The following is a 27,467-nucleotide window of genomic DNA, read 5'->3' on the forward strand; positions in this document are numbered from 1 at the left end:
ATTGTTGTGGTCTGATTTGGCTAAAATTAGTCTGGTTCTGGTTTGCATTGGTCTAAAATGGACTATTTTGATCTCTTTGACAGACTGAAGCTTCTTCTGCCGTGGTTGGAGGCCCGTATCCATGAGGGCTGTGAGGAACCTGCTACCCATAATGCCCTGGCTAAGATCTACATCGACAGCAACAACAACCCTGAGCGCTTCCTCCGAGAGAACCCCTACTATGACAGCCGTGTGGTGGGCAAGTACTGCGAGAAGAGGGACCCCCATCTGGCCTGCGTGGCTTATGAGAGAGGACAGTGTGACCAAGAGCTCATCCATGTAAGGAACAGTGGTGCAGAAGATTTTTAGAGAGTGTTTATTGATAAATCCAGTTCCTAAAATGGAGGGAAATTGCTATAACTGTTTTTTTTCTTTCACCTTCACAGGTTTGCAATGAGAACTCGCTCTTCAAGAGTCTGTCCCGATACCTTGTGCGTCGTAAGGACCCTGAGCTATGGGCTAGTGTGCTTCTGGAAAGCAACCCTTACAGGAGGCCCCTAATCGACCAGGTGCTAATTAGAAAATAACATACAAGTCAACATGAAGCTTTATTTGCAGCCCATTTTAGTTCCTTAATTTTACATTTCCAATTCAAAAAAATCTATTGAAAATTATGTGAAAAATTGGGGTTACATACTAGAATGTAACCAAATGGTTGAAGGGGAGGAGCTAAACAATTAGGCATTTGTGATGTCATCAGAAAAGGAACATTGTTTCAACCTGTTGTTTTGAAGGCTGGAAATACCATGCCAATGCTTTAGGAAAGAAAATGGGGCAAATTTTAATTTAATGTTGACTTCAAGTACGTTGATGAGTTATAATATAAGAAAGTAATAATGCTTCAAAACTTTAAAAATTAAATACAGCTTATGTTCCCGCCCACCACAGGTTGTTCAAACTGCCCTTTCTGAGACCCAGGACCCTGAGGAAGTGTCTGTTACTGTCAAAGCTTTCATGACTGCTGACCTACCCAATGAACTCATTGAACTTTTGGAGAAGATTGTTTTGGACAACTCCGTTTTCAGCGAACACCGGTAATTTCATCCAAGCGGTGACAGAACATAAACTGATTTCCATAAATGATTTAAAGTTGTTAAACATTTGCTTTTTCATTATTCGTGTCCCAGGAACCTGCAGAACCTCCTGATCCTGACGGCCATCAAAGCTGACCGCACTCGTGTCATGGAGTACATCAACCGCCTCGACAACTATGACGCCCCAGACATCGCTAACATCGCCATTAGCAATGAGCTCTTCGAGGAGGCTTTTGCGATCTTCAGGAAGTTTGATGTGAACACATCAGCAGTGCAGGTGCATCTTATCTCTCAAATATCATCTCAATATATTCTATATGAATGTATAAGCATAGAGTTGTTCCTGCCCTTACTTTCTTTTTCCTGATTTCGCGATCTCAAATAATTTGTTGTCCTTCTTGACTGTAGGTTCTTATCGAGCACATTGGAAATCTGGACCGGGCCTATGAGTTTGCTGAGCGCTGTAATGAGCCGGCCGTGTGGAGTCAGCTGGCTAAAGCACAGCTACAGAAGGGACTGGTGAAAGAGGCCATTGACTCTTACATCAAAGCTGACGACCCCTCGGCCTACATGGAAGTGGGACAAGCTGCAGCCCAAAGCGGTAAGAACCAATAAAAAGTGCATGATTCTTGTCTAAATCCAAAACGTTCCAAATTGAGATGTTCATAAATATGGGAAATGGTCTAGTAGTGAGATTTTCGTTGTTTTCTCCTCAGGAAACTGGGAGGATCTGGTCAAGTTTCTGCAGATGGCTCGTAAGAAGGCCCGTGAATCGTATGTAGAGACAGAGCTGATCTTTGCCCTGGCCAAGACTAACCGTCTGGCTGAACTGGAGGAGTTTATCAATGGGCCAAACAACGCACACATTCAACAAGTATGAGTCTCCTGCTTTGGCTAAGTGTATTATACTGCTTGGTTAGAAATCAAAGGGGCAAAGTGCAGATTTTCAAGAAATAAAAAAATGGATGACAGTTCCCCCAAAATTAATTCTTTTATTTATTTTCAGAAATGAATTTTTGCCATTTTCGATATTTGCTATATTTGGATATATTTAAATTTTTGCCATTTTCGATATTTGCTATATTTGGATATATTTTTATTTAAGTGTTTTTTGTAAATGTCTGATCGATTAATGTCTGAAGTTATTTTGCTTTTTTCTGTCTAGGTTGGTGACAGATGCTATGATGAGAAGATGTACGAGGCAGCTAAACTACTTTATAACAATGTATCCAACTTTGGCCGTCTGGCCTCCACTCTGGTGCATCTTGGCGAGTATCAGGCTGCTGTCGATGGGGCCCGCAAAGCCAACAGCACAAGGACCTGGAAAGAGGTCTGGTTATACATTCTTGTTCTTTTCTATACTTACAGAAACCATTTTAAGTTGTAGGTTACCTTGTTGTGTTTATGTGAATAGCTTTGATCCCGTTTTGCCTCTATATGTTGTTTTGCCTCTATATATTCTGTTTACATTGTGACAAGGATGTTGCCTGCTTGTAGGTTTGCTTTGCCTGTGTTGATGGGAAGGAGTTTCGTCTGGCTCAGATGTGTGGATTGCATATTGTCGTTCATGCTGATGAACTTGAGGAGCTCATCAACTACTACCAGGTGAGAATGATTTAATTTAGGTTTGATGACATTTTCATAGCTCGAGATATTAAAAGGGGTCCCACAATCATGAAAAGTTGTAAAAATGTCATAATTCTTATAATTCTATAGTAGATTTAAATTTTAAGCTGTAATATTTACTATAGGGCTGTCACAATTCCTCGATTCAATTCGAGTACTCAATTTAAAAATATAAATTTGCCCGTTTCGAGTAATAGGCAAAATACAGGAAGTGGCGAAGTTCACAGACGAAAATCCATGAAATGCATTATTACACTGTTTTCCATGGCTGCATGATATATTTTTACCCATTTAAAAAACATAAGGCATGATGCTATTCGTGAATTCACAAATGCTTCGATTCATTTAAATAAGTATATGCGATGCAGGTTTAAGATGTGTTCTTTAATTATTTACATGGTAGGTTACATATGCGTGTGTCAGTGCAGCTCCATTAACAGTAAATGCTGCTCCACACAAACTGTCATCATCTCAGTAAAGTGTGAAAACAGTCATCAGGTGTTGGCACCCTCTGCAGGCATTTGTTATAATGCATAGTGTACATTAGTTCTATTGTTTATAATACATTGTAATGTATTTTAACAGTTTTGTTTAAAAATTCCTTGATTACTTGTTTTTGATACTTTATTTGAACTAATTATTGCCTCATTGCTATAATATCTGTATAAGTCATTTTAAAGGCTATTGTTAATTTTTATTACCACTAAAATTTATTATAATTATCCGATTACTCGATTAATAGTCAGAATAATCGACCGATTACTCAATTACCAAAATAATTGTTAGTGACAGCCTGAATTTACTATAAAATAGTAGTTGATAGTGTAGTATAATAACACTACATTTTGCAATATTTCTTTGACTAGAAATTGTGAGTTTAATAATTATTGGATTTATAGACATAAAATCTTACTACAGGATTGCAAATAAAACAGAGTAAAGTATATAGAAAATAATAGTAATTGTTGTCCAGATAGGAGTCTATTAAAATGATCCAATTATCACAAACAACACAAAATCATAGAATTAAATTCATGATTTAAGAAGAACCTCCTTAGTGTGTCTGTCCATCTTGGAGTCCAGCAGCACTGATATTTGCGATTTCTCCATCAGGACCGTGGTTATTTCGAGGAGTTGATCACCATGCTGGAGGCGGCGCTGGGGCTGGAGCGCGCTCACATGGGCATGTTCACAGAACTGGCCATCCTCTACTCCAAATTCAAACCACAGAAGATGAGGGAGCACCTGGAGCTCTTCTGGTCCAGAGTCAACATTCCCAAGGTCTGTCTGCTTCAAATTAACGTTGATTGATGAAAATGGAGTTCTTATATTTTGGGGCTGCTCCGATTGATTGGCTACCGATCACTATCGGCCGATTATTTATAACGATATATTAATGATCTCAAGCTGATGACGCGCCTGCTGTGAGAGGTTTGGCACGACACGGTCTGAGTCTCTGTCCGGTGCGGGTAAAATAATTATGATGCTGAAGGTGAAGCACAATTCATATTTCTTCATTAAAGAACATATAAAGTAATTTGAAAACATAATTTCACAAACAGCGTGAGTGAATCACAGCGCACTCTCTCTTTCTCTCAAAATGCACAAATGGCTTCAAACCACACCGCGTCTGTCTATAATCGAGCTGCACAGTCGACACAGGAATTGTCACTTGCACAGTCGAGGCAGTGTCGCATTGTCGCTAATGTTTATAAATTGCATTTCTTTTTAATTCTTGCCAGTGTTTAAGCATTCAATGCTCGTGTGGTCTCGTGGAGATGATGCCAGGTCCGCACATACTGCGTTCACAGTGCGTTTGCTGTGTGTATTTTTTCCACGCTCATGTTAACGGATTAAAGCATTCACAGGAGCAGTCTGCAGCAGTGCAGCGATTAATTCCACACAGAGTTTGCTGCACGTGCTGAATTAAAGTGACACCACTGTTTCTGTCAGTGGTAAGTTTTAATTTAGAATGTTTGTGATAATGTAAGAAAAGTATGTTTAAATGTTGTGCTGTGTGTAAGGTATTGTGCAACAATTGCACGAGTGTAAAGTGTATAATGTAATGATTTATTGAATATTTAGGTGTTTTGGTTATATAATTTTTGTTTTTTGTATATGTATTGATTATGTTTATCTCTATAATTAAAAAAAATCCCCTCTCAAAAGAGTCACCTATAAGAGGGAAATTCCCCCTATTTTCAAAAATGAAATTCAGACCCTGAATAAATGTCTAAAATTCCTGATTGGAGTATTCCTATAAATAATTCAACATGATAAAAATAAGGCTTTAAAAAGATCGGTATCGGTGATCGTATCGGTAGATACTGCTTTCTGTGATCGGCCTCAAAAATCCTGATCGGAGCACCCATGTTATATTTTGTCTAAACTAATTTGCATTAAAATTACAAAACCCTGTATAAGCAAAGTTGTCCATCTCCATGTATTGGTTGATGGAACAAATTGATGAAATATTTCATGCATCTGTTCAGGTTTTGAGGGCAGCAGAGCAGGCTCATCTGTGGGGAGAGCTAGTCTTCCTGTATGATAAGTATGAGGAGTATGACAACGCCATCATCACCATGATGAACCATCCTTCAGATGCCTGGAAGGAGAGCCAGTTCAAGGACATCATAACCAAGGTATTATCTCATTTTATTCATACTTTGGTTTTAGGACTGTCACACTTTGTTCACTCGTTTGGACTGAAAAGGTTTTAAATCACATTTAACCTTTTGTGTAAACTCTTGTTGCAGGTTGCTAACGTTGAGCTGTATTACAAAGCCACCCAGTTCTACCTGGAGTTCAAACCGCTGCTACTGAATGACCTGTTGATCGTACTGTCCCCGCGTCTCGACCACACTCGTGCCGTCAACTTCTTCAGCAAGGTACTGTGTGTGACTTCTGTTTACCATTACAGCCACCGTTTGGCTGGTTTTAACCAAATGGCTTGATTTGCTGTTTTCAGGTCAAACAATTATCGTTGGTGAAACCATACCTGAGATCTGTACAGAACCACAACAACAAGGCTGTGAATGAGGCACTAAATAATCTCTTCATCACGGAGGAGGATTATCAGGTATATATCAAATGCATCATTTTGGAACCAGGCTGTAATTTTATAAACAATTTCTTGGTTGGCAGCTTTGCGATCTATTGTTTTTTTTATTTATTTTTTTTTCACAGGCTCTGCGCACATCCATCGATGCCTACGATAACTTCGATAACATATCTCTGGCTCAGAGCCTGGAGAGGCACGAACTCATCGAGTTCAGGCGAATCGCTGCCTACCTGTTCAAAGGCAACAACCGCTGGAAGCAGAGCGTGGAGCTCTGCAAGAAAGACAAACTTTACAAGGTCTCACCTTCAGCCAACCGTCTCTTATACCAGGGCTTTTAAATATTTTAGATGCCAGGGATCCCAAATATGATCATCCTTATGTGAGGGACTTGGCATGCTAGAATTTAAAAGGTGTCAATATTATTATTATTTTTTTTTTTTTTATAAATTAATAGAATTTATACTGTAAAAAATTTATATTATAAATAAATCTAAAATATTGGAAATAAATGTTTTAAGTTTTTCTAGTCATCACAGTACACTATAGTAGCATTTTAATAAAATTTTAGCTTTAAATTTTATAAGAATTATTTAGATTAATCTTATTTTATATATTTATTTTGATCTAAACATTCTAAATTAATTTTACCCATTTATTTACTTATTGATCTAATGTATTTTTTATCTTATTCTTATTTTATTGAAAAAAAATTTACATACGTAGTCTGTTTTTTTACTCATTTATTATTAGTTACATTATGAATTTTTATTTTAATCTAATTATTTATTTTAATCATATTTATTTAGTGATTTATTTGCTTATTAAATAAATATATAAAATGTCTTGTATTTATAAAACAACTTATTTGAATGTAACTTGTATTTAACTTGTATTAATCTAATATATATATTATATATATATATATATATATATATATCTAATATATATATATATATATATATATATATATATATATATATATATATATATATATATACACATACAGGAGCATCTCAAAAAAATTTGATATCATGAAAAAGTTTTTTTTTTTTTCAAAAATTTTAACTTTCATACATTCTAGATTCATTACATGTAAAGTAAAACCTTTCAAAAGTTTTTTTTTTTGTTTTAATTTTGACGATAAGAGCTTACAACTCATGAAAGTCAATGAACATTTGAAATGTTTTACTTGTAATATATCTAGAAAATATGAAAGTTTATATATATATATATAAAATTTTATAAAATTTTATTTTTTAATACTGTTTTTCTTTTAACTTTTCTATGGACCCCCTAGTGCTTACATTCCTTCAGTTTGAAAAACCCTGTATTATACCTCATTGGATGTCATACTGAGACAATTTTTGGCAGGATTTTGTTAACTGAATCTCTGTTCTTGTCTCTCCTCTGCAGGACGCAATGCAGTATGCTTCAGAGTCAAAGGACACAGAGCTGGCTGAGGAGCTGCTGCAGTGGTTCTTGCAGGAAGACAAGAAAGAGTGTTTTGCTGCCTGCCTGTTCACCTGCTACGACCTGCTGAGGCCCGACGTGGTGCTGGAGACCGCGTGGAGGCACAACCTCATGGACTTCTCCATGCCCTACTTCATCCAGGTCATGAGGGAATACCTCAGCAAGGTGAGCCTCCATCCAGAGCATCTTCTGGGTCTGACGGTGGACACAGTTTGGGATGGTAAATGCTTTAAGCCCAAAACACACTGCACGATTTTAGCAATCTTATAAAATGTGCGACATGGATCTTATAAACCTGGCTACGACGTGTGTGTGTAGACTGTACGATGAGGACACCTATAGACTCTTACGCTACGATGCATGTTACTACAGAAGAAAAAACACCATCAACATGCGCTAGTGGTAAACAAAGAGCATGATAAATCACACTTTAGCAGTTGTAGTTTTTATGGAAGAGGGGGGGTTAAGAGCTAGAGGTAAGCAGTTTCATGTTTTATTGCGATGTCGCGTTGATTTCATGTCGCATTTTTATTGGTTGTTCAGAAATGTGGATCGTACCAGCAAGCACACTATGCTATGATCACGCTGTATCGTAGGCCATCTTTGATCGCAAGACCGTGACAACGGCCGTCTTTGAACCTCTCTCACTGTACGAAATAAGAGCTGGGATCAAAGAAATCACCACAGTTGTTTCACGAAGTCAATCTTTCGTCTGGGACAGCTGAAAATCGTGCAGTGTGTTTCGGGTTATAGGGCCTGTTTACACCTGGTCATTTCATGCATTTTTGCTGATCGGATATCTATCTGACTTGTTAAAATGTTTCCATTTACACTTGGCCACATACATGTGTCGTTGCAAAATTGATATAAATCCGATCTTCAGTTCCCGCGCTATATTTAAATTTAACGGAGTTCACGTCAACGGAATCAAAAGATAAGTGCTGCATTTGATTAATTATCAGCTAATTTCAAGATCAAAGCCCGCAATAGGAGAGCGCGCGGCATCAGCACTGGAAAGATAGGTTAGTCACACTAATTTTAATGAAGATGATTGTGTTGAGCATCTGCATCTTACTTTGTTTTATTCGCATCAGTTTGCGCGTCGGCTTGCTGAAGAGATGCTCAGCTGCTCATCCGCGTCAGTGCGTGTTGCATTAACCTTGTCATATCTGACTATAATGTCATATAGCCTATAACACGCTCTCACGCGTTTATTATTTCAATGTTTTGGGTAAAAATATTGAGTAAAATTGGTATATGTGGTTTCAACAACCAGATGCATTTACACTTGTCCAGTTTCGTCTGGATTGCGTCCCAGACCACCTCCTGAAGTGGTTTGAGCGATCGGATTTATATCGGTCTCGATTGCATTTTGGAGGGCATTTACACCTGGTCTTTTCCCGATCGGATAGCTATCTGATCAGAAAAAATGCATGAAGTGACCAGGTGTGAACAGGCCCTTAGATCTTTCCCTGGAGGACCAATGTGCCGCAGAGTTTAGCTCCAACCTGTGGTTTTCTAATGATCCTGAAGACATTGATTAGCAAGCTCAGGTGTGTTTGATTAGGGTTACAGCTAAACTCAGTGGATCTCGTGGGCCAGATTTGAGGATCCCGGCTTTAGATTAAGCCTTTTCTCAGTGGAAATGCTTTAGGTCTATTCCAAAACCTAGTGTATAAATGCAGCGGTTGCTTTCTGATAGATTCGACTTGCAATTGATTCCGATAAAGTTTGAAGTTAACGTGTTGCTAAGCTAATAATGCAGTATTCTAATAAACAAAAATACATAGCACCCTACTTGTTTGCTAAAACAGTCCATTGCTATTTTTTTTTTATTAATAACTTTTGGTAAAAATATTTCTCTGGCCATTAATTATTTTATTTTATGATTGATAATGATGATTGTATTTATTTTCTTGAAATGAATCAAAAGTAAAACACATAAAGCTAAAATCATTAATTTTAAATGACACATGTAGTCATAACAAATGTATAAGTAGGAGAGCTGAGCAGGTGCAACTACATATTCAATATCAGCAGATAGATTAAAATTCATGTAACAATATCACTTTCAGAAGTTTGGTAAAATGTTTTTGAAGGATGTCTCTAATGCTCCTTAAGGCTGCATTTGTTTGATCAAAAATACAGTAAAACCTTAACATCGTGAATATTATTGTTCAAATACATTTTTTTTTATTTTTAAATTTTATTTTAGTTTATCCCTGTGATGACAGAGCTAGATTTTAGCAGCCATTATGCCTGTTTTAATTGTCATAATAGATTTTTAATATGCTTATTTAATGCTCAAGAAACATTTAATTTTCAGTATTCTTTGAATAGAAAGTTCAAATGAACAGCATTTATATGAAATATGTATGATATATATATATGATATTTTGTAACATTATAAAAGCTTAACTATCGCATTTGATCAATTTAATATATCCTTGCTGAATAAAAGAAATATTTTTTTTTTTAAATCTTATTGATTCTTATCTTAATCTTACTCATCCATATTATGATGACTTGCTAGGTACCTTCTTTCCATATTTGTATAATTTGGATTTTTTTTTTTTCTACATGCTACCACATGTTGAGTTTTATAGTTTCGTTTCCTCTTTTATTCATGAACATGTTCAGACCAGACATTTAATCATGAGGAATATTTCATCACCTTAACCAGACTTTTAGTTTAGATTTATAGTCACACTAGGTCATATTGATTCATTTGAACATCTAGTGAAAAACAAATGCTAGTGGAGTAACAGAGGACATTTGATTTGTATCTCTCCCCCTGTGTGAATTTCTTTGAAGACTTCTGGTGATTGCTGCTTTTGTTCTCTACCTGCTTTTTGCAATGCTGGACTGTTAAGTTTGCTTTTTCTTAAGCTGCCACTCTTAAATTCCCTTTCAGGTTGATGCGATTAAGGAAAAGGTGAAGGTTCACTCTTATTCCATCTTTAACCCTTGTAGTTTGGAAGACTGAAACTTTGAAGAATCTGCATGAGTTCTTCCCTCCCATGTCACTCTGCTGCTTTTAAATACACACCTTAACTAGACTTTCCTTGAGTTTCTTCTAGATTACTGACCATCCGTTTGCCAGAATCTGTGGTAGTCCGCTTCAGAAAGCTGGAATTAGCTGATGAATGCCATGAAACTGTAATTGCATTGATTGCCAACTAGACGATTTGAAATAATGAATTGGTAAAGGTCATCAGCTAATTCTGTTGTAGACTGATTTAGGTAATTAGGTTCAAAATGAGATGACGGCAAAATGAAGTGACCACATTTTCATAGTTAATACTAGCATTAAACTAAGAGTTGCATGGTTGCTCGATCTGTTTTCAAGCTGCAATCTAGCGACAGCTATGAGAAAGTGTGGTCCTTCACAAAACTAAAACCATTGTATGCTGGAGATACTTTACAAGCATGTGTTTTACCGTGTTAGTAGCACCCTTGAAAGGTCAGGGATCGTGGCTGTTGGCTTTGCCTGCCTCTGGAAGCCGTGAATGGCTGTTTAAACCATCTCTCACCCCGTCACACATTCACTCTTACTCTGCCTTTCTCTCCTGCACTCTTTTTAACATGGGAATAACAGACTACACCTGCGGCATGATTTCTTCCTCTCAACGAAACTTCGACCTGCCGATCTCTTTAAGCCTGCTCAACAACATAATACTTGAACGTTTAAAAGTTGACATCAGCTCTATGTAGAGAACTGAACCCAAATACAACATTTAAAGGGAAAGTTCAAACAAAAATTACAATTCCTTAATCATTTATTTACCCTCATGATGTCCCAAACCTGTATGACTGACTGACTTCTGTGAAACACAAATGGAGAAATTCTGAAGAATGTCAAAGGTGCTCTTTTCCATAGATTGAAAACGACAAGACGTATGGTGTCAAGCTCCAAAAATGACCATAAAAAGTTATCATAGAAGACTTGAAAGTCACTTTTATGGGACTTTTAGACATCTTCGGAGATCAACAACTCTGGTCCCCATTCACTTTCATTATATGAGAAAGAAGAGTTTGAATATTGTTCAAAATGTCTACTTTTGTGTTCCACTGAAGTAAAAAAAAAAAAAAAAAAAAGTAGATTTGCAATGACATGAGGGTGAGTAATTGATGACAGAATTGTACTTTTTAGGTGAATTATTGCTTTCAATCATAATTCAAATCATTCAAGGATGGGTAAGATACCCAGAACAGTCTAACATTTGTAACTTGGCTTTTACTTGCTTATTGGTCATGTATATCATATTATGGTTTTGGTTGTTTTATGGTGGTAAGGCACCTATAGGTCTTTTGTAAGTTTCGGTTTCTGTTATTCGCACAATGACTTCCTTTTTCTCGCAGGGACATCTTTCACAGAACCTGTCCAATGAGCAGCGTCCTCTGACTTTAAATATACACACGGCATTTCTTAGCTCATCAAGTAAGACCATTAGTTCACATTTACAGTTTCCAGTCAAATCAATAGGAAACTTCATGTGTGGAAAATGTTTACTCATCAGATTGTGCGTGTGAATTCACCACATTGACCAACAGAGAGCTGCTTGGTCTGAACGTGACTCCTGTGTGAGCTGTGCTTTATACATGGCTACACTATTGACAATAGACTTTTTTTTCCCCTGCAATATTTTCCTAATGTGATCGTACCTGAAGAGGGTTCTGTTTTCTACATATGCATTGTTAATTCACAGGATACTGACTGACTGTATGGGGGACCATCCTTTGCTAGTACCAAGTCTTTGTTATCGATTAATTTGACAAAGCCATAGTGACCATGATTACATGTGAAATGCATAGACCAGTAGTATAATAGGATGCTTATTTCAATGGGAAGTGTTTGTCGTTGGGTATTGAGTGCCTTGGCAAGAAGCTTGTGCCCCGAGACCTGCTTTGAAAGCATTTGCACCTTGTATTAAGCTCGGCTTTATGCATCTCCCATGAATGGTCCCATCCATCAGTCATTTCCCCCTTTCTTCAGAGTATTTATCTCTCCTCATTGTTCCTCTCTTGTCCTTCTTTCTCGCTCTCCTTCATTCAGGTTGACAAGTTGGATGCTTCAGAGTCTTTGAGGAAAGAGGAAGAACAGCTCACAGAGGCACAACCCATTGTCTATGGTAGGAACAAGAAAAAAAAAAAAACTTTTTATAACTCCATTACAAATTATTGGTCAAGCAGTATGGTATTTATATGGCTAATACAGATATCTAGAAGCCACTTATTTGTTTTAATAATATATTAGATTTTATTTTAGGTTTTATTTAAAATAATTATTGTTTTAACAGTATTTTTTCTCTTTTGTTTTGTTTTTGTTATTTTTTGTTTTGTTTGTTTGGTTTAATACTAGCAGGCATGAATGAGATTTATATTTAATTCACATATATAATTATTTGTAATATTTTCACTAAAATTTTTGCCTTAACCTCAAAAATACCTAATGTGCCACAATATATTAGCTTATCATGCTACATGTTTTGTACATTTATATAGATATTTTTTTTGTTTAACATTAGGAAGTAGCAAAATATAAGAGTTTAATTTATATTTAATTTGCACATATAAAAATATTTGCAGTAACTTTAAAATACATAATATGCCAAAATATAAATTCTTAATTTCACATTTATTTTAAGTTATTATTTTTGTGTGTGTGTGTTTTGGTTAGTTTTTTTTTTTTTTTTTTTTTTTTTTTTTTATGCTAGCAAGCATGTATATTTAATTCACATGTATAATTTATGTAATTTCCACTCATAAAATATTTGCAGTAACTTCAAAATACCAGATATTGGCTTATCACATTAATTTATTATTATTATTATTTTTTTTTAATACAAGTATGAATGGAATTGATAATAACATAATATACATATATAATTTATGTAATATTTTCACTTAGAAATATGTGCAGTAACCTTTTTGGTATTTTGTTTGTTTTTTTGTTTAATGCTAGCAGGTATCAATGAAATTGATATTTGATTATATTATATACATATGCAATTAATGTAATATTTTCACTCAAAAATATTTCAAGTAACCTCAAAATACCCAATATGTTGGTCTGTCAGCATAACAAATGCAGAGTAGTCTGGTGTAAATTAATTTACAGTTGCATACTGAACCCATTAAATGAGACGAGCAGCCAGTGGTAGGTAGTTTTTGTATTAATGCTCCTGTGTTTGATCATTTTTCCCAGGCACACCCCAGCTGATGCTCACTGCAGGCCCCAACGTCGCAGTTCCCCCACAGCAGCCTTACGGCTACGGTTACCCCACGGCGACTGGCTATGGCCAACCCGCACAGCCAGGCTTCGGCTACGGCATGTAAAGCCCTCCTGCCCACAGCTGTCCATCCATCGCTCCTTAAGTTCCTTACTAGCTTATTGTGGTCTACTCACAAGGTTATATAAAGTAAAAAAAAAGAAAAAAAAAAAGTTTTAAATTATTTTCCTTAAAATGCAATGAAGGACTTCATTTTTATTTGTGTTGTCAAAGAAAATAATCGGACCACATTTTTTGTTATTCCACATTCCATATTTAATGCTACTTATATCACTAGTTTTTCTTTCTATTTTTTTTTTTTTTTTTTTTGTGAGCTGTTTTTTTTTAAGGGGGCATGGGTTGTGTCTGTAAGCGGAGTGTCGAGAAGAGCAAATAACCTTAAAATACGTCGTGAAGCATCTGATTTGCACTCTGCCGTGAGAGGAAACTAATGTAGAATCTCTTAATTTTGATGTATTGTATGTGAAGAGCTTACACTGTCAGTCTGTTTAATGCATTTCATTATTGTATATTCTGAAAAAGGTTAAACGATATTTGAACATGAACGTATGCATCCATGGGTACATTAAGCTAACACTAAGTAATAATCTGATATTCTACACAAATATGTAGCTGTATGGAGATTTTAAGCGCATACAGACATGAATATAGTAAATGATTTTAATCCCTTAGCCTAAACAGGTTTCCCCGATCGACCTCGTAGTTGTTAACATCTCATTCACTCCATGTGTAACAGGTGACCTTTCCTTGTATTGAATACAGTGCTCTTTCTTGTGTGAATCCATTTCCATAAATGAGCAAGGGATACATTGATTCTTCTGGCTTCTGTGTTTACTCATCCGAGTCTTTGTATTGAGGTTTGTGTGTGCCAGGTGTCGTGCTGTTCGAGCTCACTATTCAGAGTGTACAGAAGAATGAATACGCAAATGGATGCCAATGCTTTGTCCACCTGTAAGGTTTGTGTGCGATCTGCAGATTCAGGAAACCGGGGAATAAATTCACAGGATTGTGATGATTTTGGTGGCTTGATTGTAAATTGGCAAAGATTAAAATGAAACTCATCTATTCTCCATCATATAGCTTGCCACTTTATTTTTCTACAAATCACAGACACAGCAGCCATTATAGGTGCACGTGGTTGTTTTTTTCCCTTTTTTTCAGTTTTTCTAGTGGACATGACCGTCATATTGTAAGGAAATGAAAACATATTTTGTGTAGCTAGCCATAATTTATTATATTACACAAAAAGGAAAAATCTGCAGATCATATGATCCCCACGAGGCGCAACAAGTCGACATTTATTGAGCTACTGATGTAATGTAAAATATTTTACACAAATTTAACACATTTTGTATACATAGTCACACGGGAAAGGTTATTCGATAGTACACTAGAAAATCTCTGAGAGGTCAGATATTCTGATCCCGGATGCGCATGTAATAGAATAAAAGACCACGTGGTCTTCTTGGTCATCTTAAAATAGCCTTTCTATTTTTGTCATCGACAGAGCCCCCGAGCCATACGGCGAAGCTGCTGTGCGATATACTAAATTAAAATTAACAAACTTTCTATAATATTGAGAGCGTGGTGAAAATGTTTTCAGCCAAACTAAAGCGTTGTGATGAAATCGACTCGACAGATGCCAGCCAGTGGGCAGTCGGTCTCTCTCTGGGACTTTTATTTTGAAAGCACTGCACCGTTCTCCAGCTAAACGTGAGTCATTTCCTGTGGCTGTTGTCGCTTATTGCTGCTGTCAGGACGGAAGAGTGGTTGCAGGTATGACGGTGTCCCTTCACTTTACATTACCTCTGTTGTGACTCTTTTCTCTCTTTTTAGCCTAAAAGTATGTGACCGTCACTGTGTAATCGACTCTGGGTCTGAAATCCAGTGTAAACAGCGATAGGGGACACGAAGCTAACATAGACCGCTAATTCTTGCCGGTTCATCACCCACATGGACTGTTTGAAATAAATGTAACCTGTAAATGGAATCTGGAAATGGTATTTTGTTTATTTAAAATAGCTGGTTATTACCCAACAGGTGTTAAAAATAATCATATACTATAACCCCATTTAATCAGTTGGTTAATGTTCTGCTATGAAGTTATAGCTTAGTTGGGTTAGCTTAAGTGCTAGTTAAAGGTCCTAGTTCAACCTATACAGGTGACCAGAGTCCTGCGATCGAAATAAATGAATGTATTTGTACTAGAATACATCATAAATCCTTCTTTTTGTCAGTTTTATTGATTGCAATAGTTTTTGTGATAATCACATTTTTTTGTTATTTATTTTTTAATCAACATTTATTCCCTATAGATTAACTACTGATGCACTCAAGGTTTTCCTGAGAGTACAAACCACCATCAGCACTTCCAAAGTTTGATTTGAGATGTGTGTCTGCCTTCGGCAAACTTACCAAGACCTCAGTGAGTCATGTTTTAGCGGATGTCGTTACAAAGTTTGTTTTCTGTGTGCAGGTGTCTGTAAACAGTAGTGGGAGATGGCTGCAAATGGAGCAGAATGTGAACAGCCACAGAAAAGACTAAGCCCTAAAGACAAGCAGAATGGCAGTTCTACAGGTTGGTTAAGCTGATAGAAAGCTGATTTAATCAATTACCTGCTGGCAGCCTCAGTGTAACCCTCAGCTGAGCTGATCAAGGGTCAGGACCAGAGATAAAACGTCCCGTGGAGATAAACGGACCTGCCCTAGTCACTGATAGATTGATCTATCATCACTGATCTTAAAGAAATAGTTCACCCTAAAATGAAATTTTTGCTGAAAATGTACTCACCCTCGGGCCAATTTAGCATCACTTGCTCACCAATGGATGCCTTGCATTTTTTTTTTTTTAATATAATTGAATCTTATTTCAAAAGCTTGTGTATTGTACCCACAGATTCATCTCTGAGAGAGAGAAAGCAGCTGGACAGGGAAGAGCGTCTCTCTTTAGTGCTGTGGAAGAGGCCTTTTACCACACTACAGTATTTCTGCATAGAAACCCTCATTACCCTGAAAGAATGGACGTGGAAGTAAGAAATTTATATATGGTTTATGGGAAGTTTAACCAAATTATTTGTCATTGTATCTGTCATTGTGTGGTGAAGTTGATTTCCTATCAATGCTAAAAAAGTGAAATGGCACCGAGTGATATTTACAACATCATTCAGGGTCTTTCCTGAGGGAACTGAATGCATTTCAAAAGTTTGTCAGAAAGTCAGAAGTCAGAAAATAAAAGTATCCATTTCTTTACAATTTTGTGTGTGTGTATATATATATATATATATATATATGAAAAAAGTGAATCAGTTTCCATAAAAAATGAAGCAGCATAACTAAAAAAAAAAAAGTAAAATTACTGTTATTATTGTATTTCTGATCAAATAAATACAGACTTGATGAGCACAAGACTTCTAAATAAAAAAATAAAAATCTTTTGACTCCAAACTTTTGAACTGTAGGGCTAGTTGGGATAATTTGAATTCATTTATAGTCATATTTATAATCAGATCCACCTTTTAGTAATGGAGTCAAACCTACTTTTAATAGTACAGATCAGTATAAAGTGGCTATTTATTTATTTTGCAGGCTTTGGCAGAGAAGAGGTGTGGTATTTTTGACTGTAGTCCTTTTTTCACTTTTCTCAATGGCTTACTCAATAGAAGGAGCACATCAAGAGGTGAGCTCAGGGGCTTCTGCAGCATTTTTATTGTAGCCAGAATTGTTGTATTGTTAATGTCATTGAGTTATTGTAATATTTCTTTAAGATCAGTTTCTTGTTAAAGCTTCTATAAGGTAGTCATTTAGAGAATGTATTACTCTGAAGCGTCTGGATTCTTTATGAACTTAGTGTTTGTGTTGTTTGTAGTATGTACAGTACCTGGAGAAGAAGTTCCTGTGGTGTGCCTACTGGGTAGGCCTGGGTATTTTGTCTTCAGTCGGTCTTGGCACTGGACTGCACACTTTCCTTCTGTACCTGGTAAGAATTATTAAAGTGGACCTATGTATGTATGTATGTAAATACATACATTTATATGACCTTAATGGTTACAAACATGGTCTGAAACACATCTCATGGGCTCTTTACATTCGGTACAGTCAGGTATTCCCCTAAATTAACTGTCAGGGGCCAAGTGGGACCCTCTGTCAAAAGGGAAGTGTATGTGTGCTCGATGTTCCTCTGAAGTATATTAATAGTGTGACAGTGAGAGCATGTGCTCCTCTGCTTCTCTACAGCAGACCTCGTCATCACAACCTTTCACCAGTTTCAGACTGAACTGCGAGACCGTGGTCAGTGTGTCCACTTCCACTGGCTGTGGTGAAAGTCACACCCCTTCTTTGTCACCAGAGAACTCTAGTACTTTGTGCTCAGTTTGTTTTGCATTGTGAAAGAATGGGATGTGAAAGTGCACCACCAGACCCTTGTACAAAGATGAACATTTTTCCACACGTCAAACTCTTTTTGAATTTGTAAAGGACAACAACTATAGAGAAAAAAAAGCGCACATAAAATAATTATATTTATATTTTTTTTTTTTTTAGGGCAGTCAGTCATAATAATAAAGACTTCTTTTTAGGTTTATACACCTGTCTTTGGGAAGAAAAAAAATACACTTAATATAGTTTTTTATATAATTTACCTTAATATTATAATTTTTTCCCTTGGAGTTGGTAAAATTAATTTATTAATTGTTATAAATTATTAAAATTTAAAATAACAGATTTCTATTTAAATTTTCTTTAAAATGTAATTTATTCCTGAGATGCAAAGCTGAATTTTCAGCATTATTACTCCAGTCTTCAGTGTCACATGATCTTTCAGAAATCATTGTAATTGGCTGATTTACTGCACAATAAAAAATTTCATATTATTAATGTTAAAAAAAACTTTTTTTCAGGATTCTTAATTAAGAGAAAGTTCAACAGAACAGTGTTTAATTGAAATACATTTCTGTAACATTATATATTCCTGTTACTTTTGATCACTTTAATGCATACTTTCTGCTGAATAAAAACATAATTGTTGGTGGGTCTTTGGCACCAAAAGCCCTGTTTTAAGGAAACCAGCCTGTCAAAACGAGCAGGTTCTCATCATCTGCATCTAATGATTGAGTTTGGGAAGTGGCTTGTGTCAGGTTTCAGTGCCTGGGAAATAAACTCAATTGCAATGAGTAACCAGATAAAACAGTCGCTGTATCAGGCTCTTTGCTGTGACACCGTCATGAGCTCATTCCTCTGAAAATGACAAAAAAATAGTCCTGGCTCTGGCTGACATCACCTCTGCTTGTAAAGATCCTAACAGTCAGCAGAGTAACATAAGACTAACATCAATATTTACACTAAACAGGCTTTTTAGTGCAGGTTTTGGATATCTTGTTGCTTTATGGTCATCATAAAGCAACGTTTGAAGTGGGAAAATAAAGGTTTCTGTATCACTTGTTGCATCTGTATGGTATTTTCTGATGGATTAAGGTTGATTTGGATGGATCTGTCCACTAAATGGTACCACTTGAGTCATTCTTGCCTCCTTCGTCTATGCAAGGTTAATCAGAGGTTAAAAATGCTAGACATGGTATATTGTCCAGTCTCCTCTCCCACGTATCATCTCCCACGGACCGACCGACTGTGGGAATGAATGACATCAATGTCTGTTTTCACTTAGCAAATTAATTGTCATTCAGTAGGTGTTGCGGTTTTTCCATCACGCTGCATTGATGTCACAAGTTTTTTGCTGTTGCATTTGAACCACAAGTGCTTTTGAGGTAGTTCTAAGTACTTGGTCAACGAACAGTTGTTTATTTTAATAGTGAGGTACTAGTCTTAGAAATGTATCAAGCTGTGCACGTGAAAGCGCTCCTGGAAAAGAAATGTTCATGCTCGCGTGAAGTATTATTTCAGTCTGTAAACATGTGATTGCATCATTCCCTCCAGGGTCCACATATAGCTTCTGTCACCTTGGCTGCATATGAATGTGGTTCTGTGAATTTCCCTGAGCCGCCCTACCCAGCCCAGATAGTGTGTCCGGAGGAGGAGGTCCTGCTGGAGAGCATCTCATTATGGACCATCATGTCGAAGGTTCGCCTGGAGGCCTGCATGTGGGTGAGTGTTTCCACAGCGCAGTCTTTCTTCATCAAGTACTAAAGCTGCACACTTAAGGCACTCTTGAAAGTCAAAACTCTTGCCAAGTGTAAAAAGCAGTCACACTAAATTTTGTGGACTTATTTTAAACCCTGTAACAAGTATGATGTCAGCACCTCTGTTTAAAAAATAAAAATGTTTATTGAATTGATAACAGATTATGCCCATAAAGTGCTTCTAAAAAGTATATTTATTTATATATATATATATATATTACAATGTATAGCAGAATATATAAAAAAAGTAACACAATGTTTAGAATTAGTAAGGATATTTAATTATTTTAATATGTTGAAATGTAAATATATTTTATATTTAAATGTATATATTACAATAATTTATAATATTTTGTAAATGTGTATTTTTATATTATAAAAATGTATATTATAAGTTATTATATTTGTAATATAAATATAATTATAGTAAGACTTTGTGTATATAATTTTTTAACAATGTACATATATATATATATATATATATATATATATATATATATATATATATATATATATATATATATATATATATATATATATATATTATAAATTACTAATTTACATTACAAGGGTATAATATTAATAATTTGGGATATTCATAATAAATATTGTATTTATAATATGCTTGAATTAATAATGAATTATATTCTTATTCTCACAATTTTAGATTTTTTTAATTCTTATTTAATTATTAAATAATTTAAACACTTGCTTACAATGCTTTGCATCAGCTTTTTAATTTACGTTTGCATTATTTAAAACTGCTGTTTATGCAAATCCTTTGCGTTTGATTATCAGAAGTCAATCTCACGTTTTGATCCTTTTTGACATCTTTTGCCATATAAATTCATATCTCAAGCTTGAACTATGATAAGCTGTGAAAGTCTATTGCATGTCTGCCTATATTCTCAAAAAGCTTTATGATGAATCACATGTTGTCCCCATTAGGCTCATCATTTGTGACTGTGTTTGCAGGGTGCGGGCACAGCTATTGGAGAGCTGCCTCCTTACTTCATGGCACGGGCGGCACGGCTGTCTGGAGCAGATCCTGATGATGAAGACTATGAGGAATTTGAGGAGATGCTGGAGCAGGCACAGAGCGCACAGGTCAGGATTTCATCTCATACTGGACCCGCATGTCTGAACCTTCACCTTCACACAGGCAGCAGTTCCTTTTGATCATCGTTAGGAGCTCCGGTAGATGTTCAAAGCTTAACCAACCATTTCCTTCCAGTGCTCATGCCTTTATGAAGCCGACAGTGATGCCCCCCATGATGCAGCTGATACTGTATCCTGTTAGTGGCAGGTGTCCCAGTGTCTTATTCCCATGAGCCCTAACTATTGTGGTTCACTTATGGGTCACATGATTTCTTGGAAGGGCTCTCCCCTGACTTCCAGTAAAGCCTTTGATCGGCGGGTGACTCAGAAGTAGAGCTTCTCTTTAATCACAACCTCTCAGTGTCTAAGTGGACCCCACATGGTCTGCCTTCACACAAAGATTTTTAATTGGAGCGCTCTAATATGGTGCATTGGTACTCCAGAGTTTAGTGATTAATCAGCAAAATGGCACGCTTTTTATTTATTTTGCATAATTATATATATTTTTTATAATATTGTTTTTTATTTCTTTGTAATTTTGCTTTTTATAGAGTTACTGAAAGTTTACTTCATAAATTATTCTAAAACAACATACACTGAATAAAATGTATTTATATATATATATATATATATTATAATAAAATACAAATAGTTCCTAATTATTTAATATTTTTTGTTATGATTTTAGATTTTAAAGAAACTGTTTCAAATAATATAGTCAATTTTATATAGCAGTAATAAAAAGTCATGTAGATTGGTGAATCCTAAGATCAGTTGTCTATTTTTTTTTTTTAACCTAAATTGTCAAATTTCTTACAGGATTTTGCAACAAGAGCCAAGCTTGCAGTGCAAAACATGGTGCAGAAAGTGGGATTTTTTGGAATTCTAGCTTGTGCCTCCGTAAGTAACTTTCTTAAACATTTTTTTCTTTTTTATCCCACATTTGTTTTTGTTTTCTTTTCACTATTCTGAGATATTAGCGCAGAATTGTGAGATATTCAAGACTATCAACTAAGAAATAAACTTTCAGTTCTGAGAAGAAAAGTCTGAATTGACCTATCGGTAAGCCCTGCCCCCCTTAGTTACTGTTGCTCCCTCGGACAAACAGACGGAGTTGCTCACAGTCTCACAATAATGACAGCTGTCAGTGAAAACCTTGTCCCATAATGTTTTTGAACAATTTCGGACACAGAAGGGGCCACCATTCAAGTGGGAATTAAATATGCCATGGAGGGATATATAAAATATTTTAAAATAAATACAGTGGGTTATTCAAAGCAAGGGTTTACAGATCACAGTGCAAGTGGGAGAAGCCTCATATTACGGTCGTCACGATTGTAGAATCAACACTGTTCGTGTATCGCAGGGTACGATTAAATTAATGTTCATTTAATCAGTTTAATATGGAGAGGCACTGAATGTAAACCTTCATTATGTGTACTGACTTACACTGTACATGATGTGATAACAGTTCACTATTTAGGTTTGTAATAGCATTGACTCACTAAGTTTAATGTTAGTTTTAGCCAGAGATACCTTGCTGTTCTGCTTGAGCAGATGAAATGTATAACTTAATGAGAGTGTGACAACCAGAAAATGAAAATTTTTGTTTTGTTTGGGTTTAGGAAATGTAATAAAATAAATTCCATTGCCTATCCTCTCAGGATAACTGGAATCAGTGTTACAAGTACCCCAGGCACATCGATTTTCCATTTTTGTAGCATAAACACCATCAAACCGTTGAGCGCTTCGGATCTTCCAATTTTTCTTTATGGCGCTGAAACCTAAAGATGACTGAGTTCCGCTCCCTGTGCAACTGATACTCGACTGCCATTGGCTCATCTGTGTTCGAGGGGAGGGGCTTACCGATAGGTCAATTGTGAGATATAATCTTGCAATTAACTTTATTTGGTGTGGAAACAAACAAAAAATAATAGCGAGATTCAAACCCAGAATTCAGAGAAGAAAAGCCAGAATTGCAAAATGTAAACTCAGAATTGAGAAAGTCAGAAAAGTGAGAAGTAACAATTTTTTTTTTTTAATAAAATGTCTTTATTTTTGCCTATTTCATAATTACAGATTTCAAATGTAAATGGTTTACAGTAACACATCCAATGTGAATAAGCAGTTAATGTTCTGTGTTCACTGGGTTTAATGTAATACTTGAATACTTGAGTTTCACATTGATTTTCCAGTATATTATCTTTGTTTACCAATGCTTACAATGTTTCTCAGATCCCAAATCCATTGTTTGACCTGGCTGGAATCACCTGTGGTCATTTCCTGATTCCATTCTGGACCTTCTTTGGAGCGACTCTCATCGGAAAGGCCATTATTAAGATGCACATTCAGGTATGAAAACAAATGTTACATATTTATTAAACACTTTTGCTTTATGCTTTTCATAAAGTCATAAAATAGACAGTGAGTCAGTTGACTGGTGCCACTAGATCATCAAAGACACCTTTGCATGTAGCTCCTCTGTGTTTTAAATGTTGACGAAGCAGATTCTAGACAGCGGTGCATTTGATGTCTTCAGGTCTGCTTATTTCATCCAAATGATTGAATCATGAGCATGAGCGAGTCTGTGATCTCACCGGGTGTCACGTGTCTCATCACAGCGTTATTGTCTCACTGTCTCCTAAAGACAGAAAACATAAGATCTGCCGCATGCAGCCGCCGCCTTGAGGAACGTGCTGCTGATTCATTGTCTGACAATGTTTATCTACTTTTTGCTTCTCTCAGAAACTATTTGTTATCATAACATTCAGCAAGCACATAGTGGAGCAGATGGTGTCTCTGATCGGGTGAGTAACGACACCAGCGTGAGATTACCTGTGTAAACAACAGTAAACATTATTACACATAAACAACAGCTACATGAATCAAGAATGCATGAAATTATAGCAGTTGTGCACATTCTGAAGATGGATTTGTTTGCTTTTGGCTTTATGACTGGTAATTCAAAGTGTTTTTGTATTATTAATCAATTTTGCACAATGAATAAAAAAATTGCAAGAAAGATATATATACATATTAATGTTAAAAAGTTTTTTTTTTAAGGAATTTAATTAGTGCTGTCAAATGATTAATCGCGATTAATTACATCCAAAAAATAGTGTGTGATATGTAGATTTATTATGTATATATAAATACACACAAATGCATGTAAATATTTAAGGAAAATGTTGTTTATGTATTTAATATAATTATTTATGATATAATTTATATGAATATAAATATATACATGTAAATATTTTCAAAATAAATACTATATAATATAATAAATATAATATATATAATATAATATAATAAATATACACAGTACACACATTATGTAAACAAAAACGTTTTATTTTGGATGCAATTAATTGTGATTCATCGTTTGACATGATGCATTACATTGAAAAAAAAAATGACAGTAAACATGTTATAAAAATATTTTTATCAAAGAATCTTGAAAAAAAATTTATGTAATATGTATTTTTCTTTTCATTGATAATAAGAAATGCACCAAATCAGCATATTAGAATAATTAGAAGAATCATGTGACACTGAAGACTGGAGTAATAATGCTGGAAATTCAGCTTTGCCTCACTGAAATAAATTTATTTTTAAAATGTATTCAAATATAAAACAGCTTTTTAAAATTGTAATAATATTTCAGAATATTACTGCATTTTTAATATCTAATAAATCCAGCCTTGGTGAGCAAAAGCTTTTTTTTTTTTTTTTTTTTTGTTTAAAACAAACAAACAAAAAAAAATCTTATGAATAGTGGTGTATAGATGGAAATAAAGATGAATTTCTATACCTATAAGAAAGAATTGTCATTGTGACATGTATATGCACAAAAGGAAATCAAAAAAAAGGATCTAGCAGGGTTCATTGAACTCTTTCATGAGCTGTGGCCAGATTTTTTTAATGCTTTCCTGCAAACCCCTTTCACAGTCTGATTCTTAGCATTGTTTAGTCTGAATCATCTATAGAGACGCATATAGTTTCTGTTCCTCTGTACTGCTCAATCCTTCCAGGTCACATTTCACCTAATAATCATAAAGAAAGAAGAAATGCTGTTTCGTGAATTGATCCTATTTTAAGACCATTACGATTTTCTTGTTTCTCTGTCTTGACATTGACATTTAAGTACATCAGAGCTCAAAGCTAAAGCCTTAGGTGAGGGAAGATGTGCTTAATTGCCATTAAAAAAAAAACCTGTAGTTGACTATTAAGATCTTTGTAATGCTTTTCAGTTGATTGTAGGTTGAAATGAGACCTTGAGATACACCAACACTACATTTGCATCACATACTAAAGCCACTTATTAGTAAGCATGAGAAAAATTCACCATTTATGGTGATGTCTGTGAGTTGCAGAGAGAATTGAGATGATGTAGCAGAGTGACTCAAAAGTAAAGATGTGGTCTCCATATTGGAATTCTACTATTCATCTCTGAATGAGGCCCGACAATTGTAGCTTTATAATCAAGCCACATTGAGAGCACTTCATAATTACCATTTGAGAATGCTGTCAGCATGTTTCATCACATAATTTGGGCGAGATCCTTTGAATTCGATGTGCCGCTCAAACTTGAGGTTGTTAATCATCAGCCTGTTGGAGTTTTCTTTTGGTGAGGTCATGTGACCAAGACCAGTAATGTTCAGACTTCATATTGTGGTTCCTTTCAGTAGTATTTCTGGGCTTTTTGATGCAATAAAGATATGAGAATTGCATCTGAAACTGAAGATATGTGGTGCAGAAGTATTATAATTGATCCTACATGATGGCCTGGTTTCACTGACATTCACACCCACCCAGAAATGGGCGGTTCTTTCTGCATGGCAGTGATGACACAATATTGAGTCACTTCCTCATTAATTGCTTTAGAGCAGTTCCTACAGAAGCCTGGCTGCTATAAGTGAGGGTTCAGAGAGCTTCTGTCACATTGTACTGGAGGCTTCGGGGAAGGAAGGCTGTGGTGGACTGCTGGCGGCTTCGGTTCCTGGTAAGGCTTTGCTAATCATATCTTTATTTTTTCGGACAGTTTTATCCCTGGAATCGGAGCATCTCTTCAGAAACCTTTTAGGGAGTACTTGGAGGCCCAGAGAGCCAAGCTTCATAACCCAGCGGGCGATGGAGCAGCAGCAGTAAGAATTAACAAATGCCCTCGCATTTCATTTATTTAATTGCATTTTTTATTAATGTGATATATATAAAAGTTTATTACTCTCATTCAGTTTAATTCTCACATTTTATTAATTTATTTAGAAACGTTTTACTTGAATCTAAAAATATTAAATGCTAATTTAATTTGGCCCAAAAATCGTAAGTAATTCTGACTGATATAATGATTAAATATTGTGATTAAAAAAAAATAATAATAAAAATATATATAAAAATCTTAAAATATATATATATATATATATATATATATATATATATATATATATATATATATATACACACACTAAAGTTATATTTTTTTTCTATTGGTGTTTTTTAATTCTAAAAATATAATCTTCATTAAGTAATGTTTAAGAATGAGAAATATAATAAAAATTGAAATATAGCCCAAAACCTTCATTTAGTAAATCTGATTTTTAAAAAATAATATTTCTTGAATTTCTTGATTATAAATGTATGAACATATGAAAGACAAATTTAATATGGCCCAAAAATCTGTAAGTAATTCTGTTTTTATTTTTTAAAAGATATTCCTTGATTCTTAAACAAATATGAAAGAAATTTAACGTGACCCAAAAGTTTTCACAGAGTCATTTTTATAATTATGAATTATTTATATATAATTTGTATTTTTTCTGCAGGGTGAAAGCTGGCTCTCGTGGGTTTTTGAGAAAGTGGTGCTGGTCATGGTGTGCTATTTTATTCTGTCCATCATTAACTCCATGGCACAGAGCTACGCCAAGCGTCTCCAGCAGAAGAAGTACTCAGAAGAGAAAACAAAATGACGGACTCGCAGAAAACCATCTCATGCTCCTGTTTTGGAACCTGAAATATTTAAGCTAAAACTGCTACATGAGCACTGATTTATGTGCGCTTCTGTATGTTAACGTTCATTAAGATCCCTTTAGTTATGTGGAGTCCCTCTTCATTTGTCCGTAGTGTGCTCAGCTATTTAAAATCAGATTTAACATTTACAGAACCAAGGCAGTCTAGCTAACAGGCTGTGTGGAGTCATATTTGTTGCAATGCCTTATGCAACATTTGGAGGTCATGCTTCCATTGAAGTGTATAAAGTTCTTAATCAATAGATTGATTTATTTAATTTCTAACATACAGGTATGGATGGGGAAGGTCTGTTTTGTGATTGGAATTTTCAGGGATAGTTTTTTTTTTAAATCGATATTGATGTCATTTTGTATTTCTTTAAATGTTTAAAGAGGATAGCAATATCAACTCAGATCATCGTGGGGTCATCTAAATAGTTTGCACATCTTGTAAAATAATGTTTCGACTATACGCACATGATGTTAATTCTCTGGTCTTAAACCAAAATGTCACAAACTAGTGGATGTAACTTTTAACCCAAGAAAATTAAGACATAATATTTGCATATGTTTGTGCATTTTGAACTAGAACTATAAGTTGATCCATACTTTCCTCTTATTTTGGGCTGAAGTATTTGTGTAGCTAATTATGATTTCCCTCAGAACTATTGTTACATAATTTGTTTGACATTAAATTCATTAATACA

At 35.3% G+C, this 27,467-nt stretch overlaps 2 protein-coding genes across 8 annotated transcripts in view; both read left to right on the plus strand.

Annotated features, from left to right (window-relative positions):
- LOC109083877 (clathrin heavy chain 1) overlaps positions 1 to 14,336 on the plus strand; it is a 28,383-nt gene extending 14,047 nt beyond the window's left edge. For 2 of the 5 annotated variants that reach the window (XM_042739314.1, XM_042739315.1), the window contains 17 exons: positions 84 to 318; positions 426 to 548; positions 928 to 1,073; positions 1,167 to 1,350; positions 1,482 to 1,674; positions 1,790 to 1,947; positions 2,239 to 2,403; positions 2,571 to 2,678; positions 3,813 to 3,980; positions 5,192 to 5,341; positions 5,456 to 5,587; positions 5,668 to 5,778; positions 5,886 to 6,056; positions 7,174 to 7,395; positions 10,145 to 10,165; positions 12,287 to 12,362; positions 13,439 to 14,336. In XM_042739314.1, coding sequence (XP_042595248.1) covers positions 84 to 318; positions 426 to 548; positions 928 to 1,073; positions 1,167 to 1,350; positions 1,482 to 1,674; positions 1,790 to 1,947; positions 2,239 to 2,403; positions 2,571 to 2,678; positions 3,813 to 3,980; positions 5,192 to 5,341; positions 5,456 to 5,587; positions 5,668 to 5,778; positions 5,886 to 6,056; positions 7,174 to 7,395; positions 10,145 to 10,165; positions 12,287 to 12,362; positions 13,439 to 13,569 — 2,494 coding nt within the window. In that variant the 3' untranslated portion in view covers positions 13,570 to 14,336. Of the gene's footprint in view, positions 1 to 83; positions 319 to 425; positions 549 to 927; positions 1,074 to 1,166; positions 1,351 to 1,481; positions 1,675 to 1,789; positions 1,948 to 2,238; positions 2,404 to 2,570; positions 2,679 to 3,812; positions 3,981 to 5,191; positions 5,342 to 5,455; positions 5,588 to 5,667; positions 5,779 to 5,885; positions 6,057 to 7,173; positions 7,396 to 10,144; positions 10,166 to 11,592; positions 11,835 to 12,286; positions 12,363 to 13,438 lie in introns of those variants that run through there. The other 3 variants (XM_042739316.1, XM_042739317.1, XM_042739318.1) reach the window with 2 other exon arrangements.
- An 814-nt stretch (positions 14,337 to 15,150) lies between these two features.
- On the plus strand, positions 15,151 to 27,467 carry LOC109111073 (vacuole membrane protein 1). Of its 3 annotated transcripts, none has more exons than XM_042739319.1 (12): positions 15,151 to 15,299; positions 16,000 to 16,101; positions 16,420 to 16,552; positions 17,109 to 17,199; positions 17,389 to 17,499; positions 19,452 to 19,619; positions 20,630 to 20,761; positions 21,572 to 21,652; positions 22,988 to 23,104; positions 23,498 to 23,559; positions 25,797 to 25,899; positions 26,578 to 27,467. In XM_042739319.1, exons 2-12 carry the CDS (start codon positions 16,023 to 16,025, stop codon positions 26,719 to 26,721), a joined length of 1,221 nt encoding a protein of 406 aa, XP_042595253.1. In that variant the 5' UTR covers positions 15,151 to 15,299; positions 16,000 to 16,022; the 3' UTR covers positions 26,722 to 27,467. The 3 variants fall into 3 exon arrangements, with proteins under 3 accessions (XP_042595253.1, XP_042595254.1, XP_042595255.1); XM_042739320.1 differs by lacking the exon at positions 15,151 to 15,299 and adding an exon at positions 15,310 to 15,523; XM_042739321.1 differs by lacking the exon at positions 15,151 to 15,299 and adding an exon at positions 15,851 to 15,913.

Source organism: Cyprinus carpio, chromosome B15 (genome assembly GCF_018340385.1).
Source record: "Cyprinus carpio isolate SPL01 chromosome B15, ASM1834038v1, whole genome shotgun sequence".
Classification (NCBI taxonomy): Eukaryota; Metazoa; Chordata; class Actinopteri; order Cypriniformes; family Cyprinidae; genus Cyprinus; species Cyprinus carpio.

Bases quoted from the DNA above. Each gene is read 5' to 3' on its own strand.
- LOC109111073 (XM_042739319.1), top strand. From the start codon at position 16,023: ATGGCTGCAAATGGAGCAGAATGTGAACAGCCACAGAAAAGACTAAGC. The intron at 17,200-17,388 runs GTGAGCTCAGGG...TGTTGTTTGTAG, and splicing joins TAGAAGGAGCACATCAAGAG to TATGTACAGTACCTGGAGAA. The intron at 23,105-23,497 runs GTATGAAAACAA...TGCTTCTCTCAG, and splicing joins TTATTAAGATGCACATTCAG to AAACTATTTGTTATCATAAC.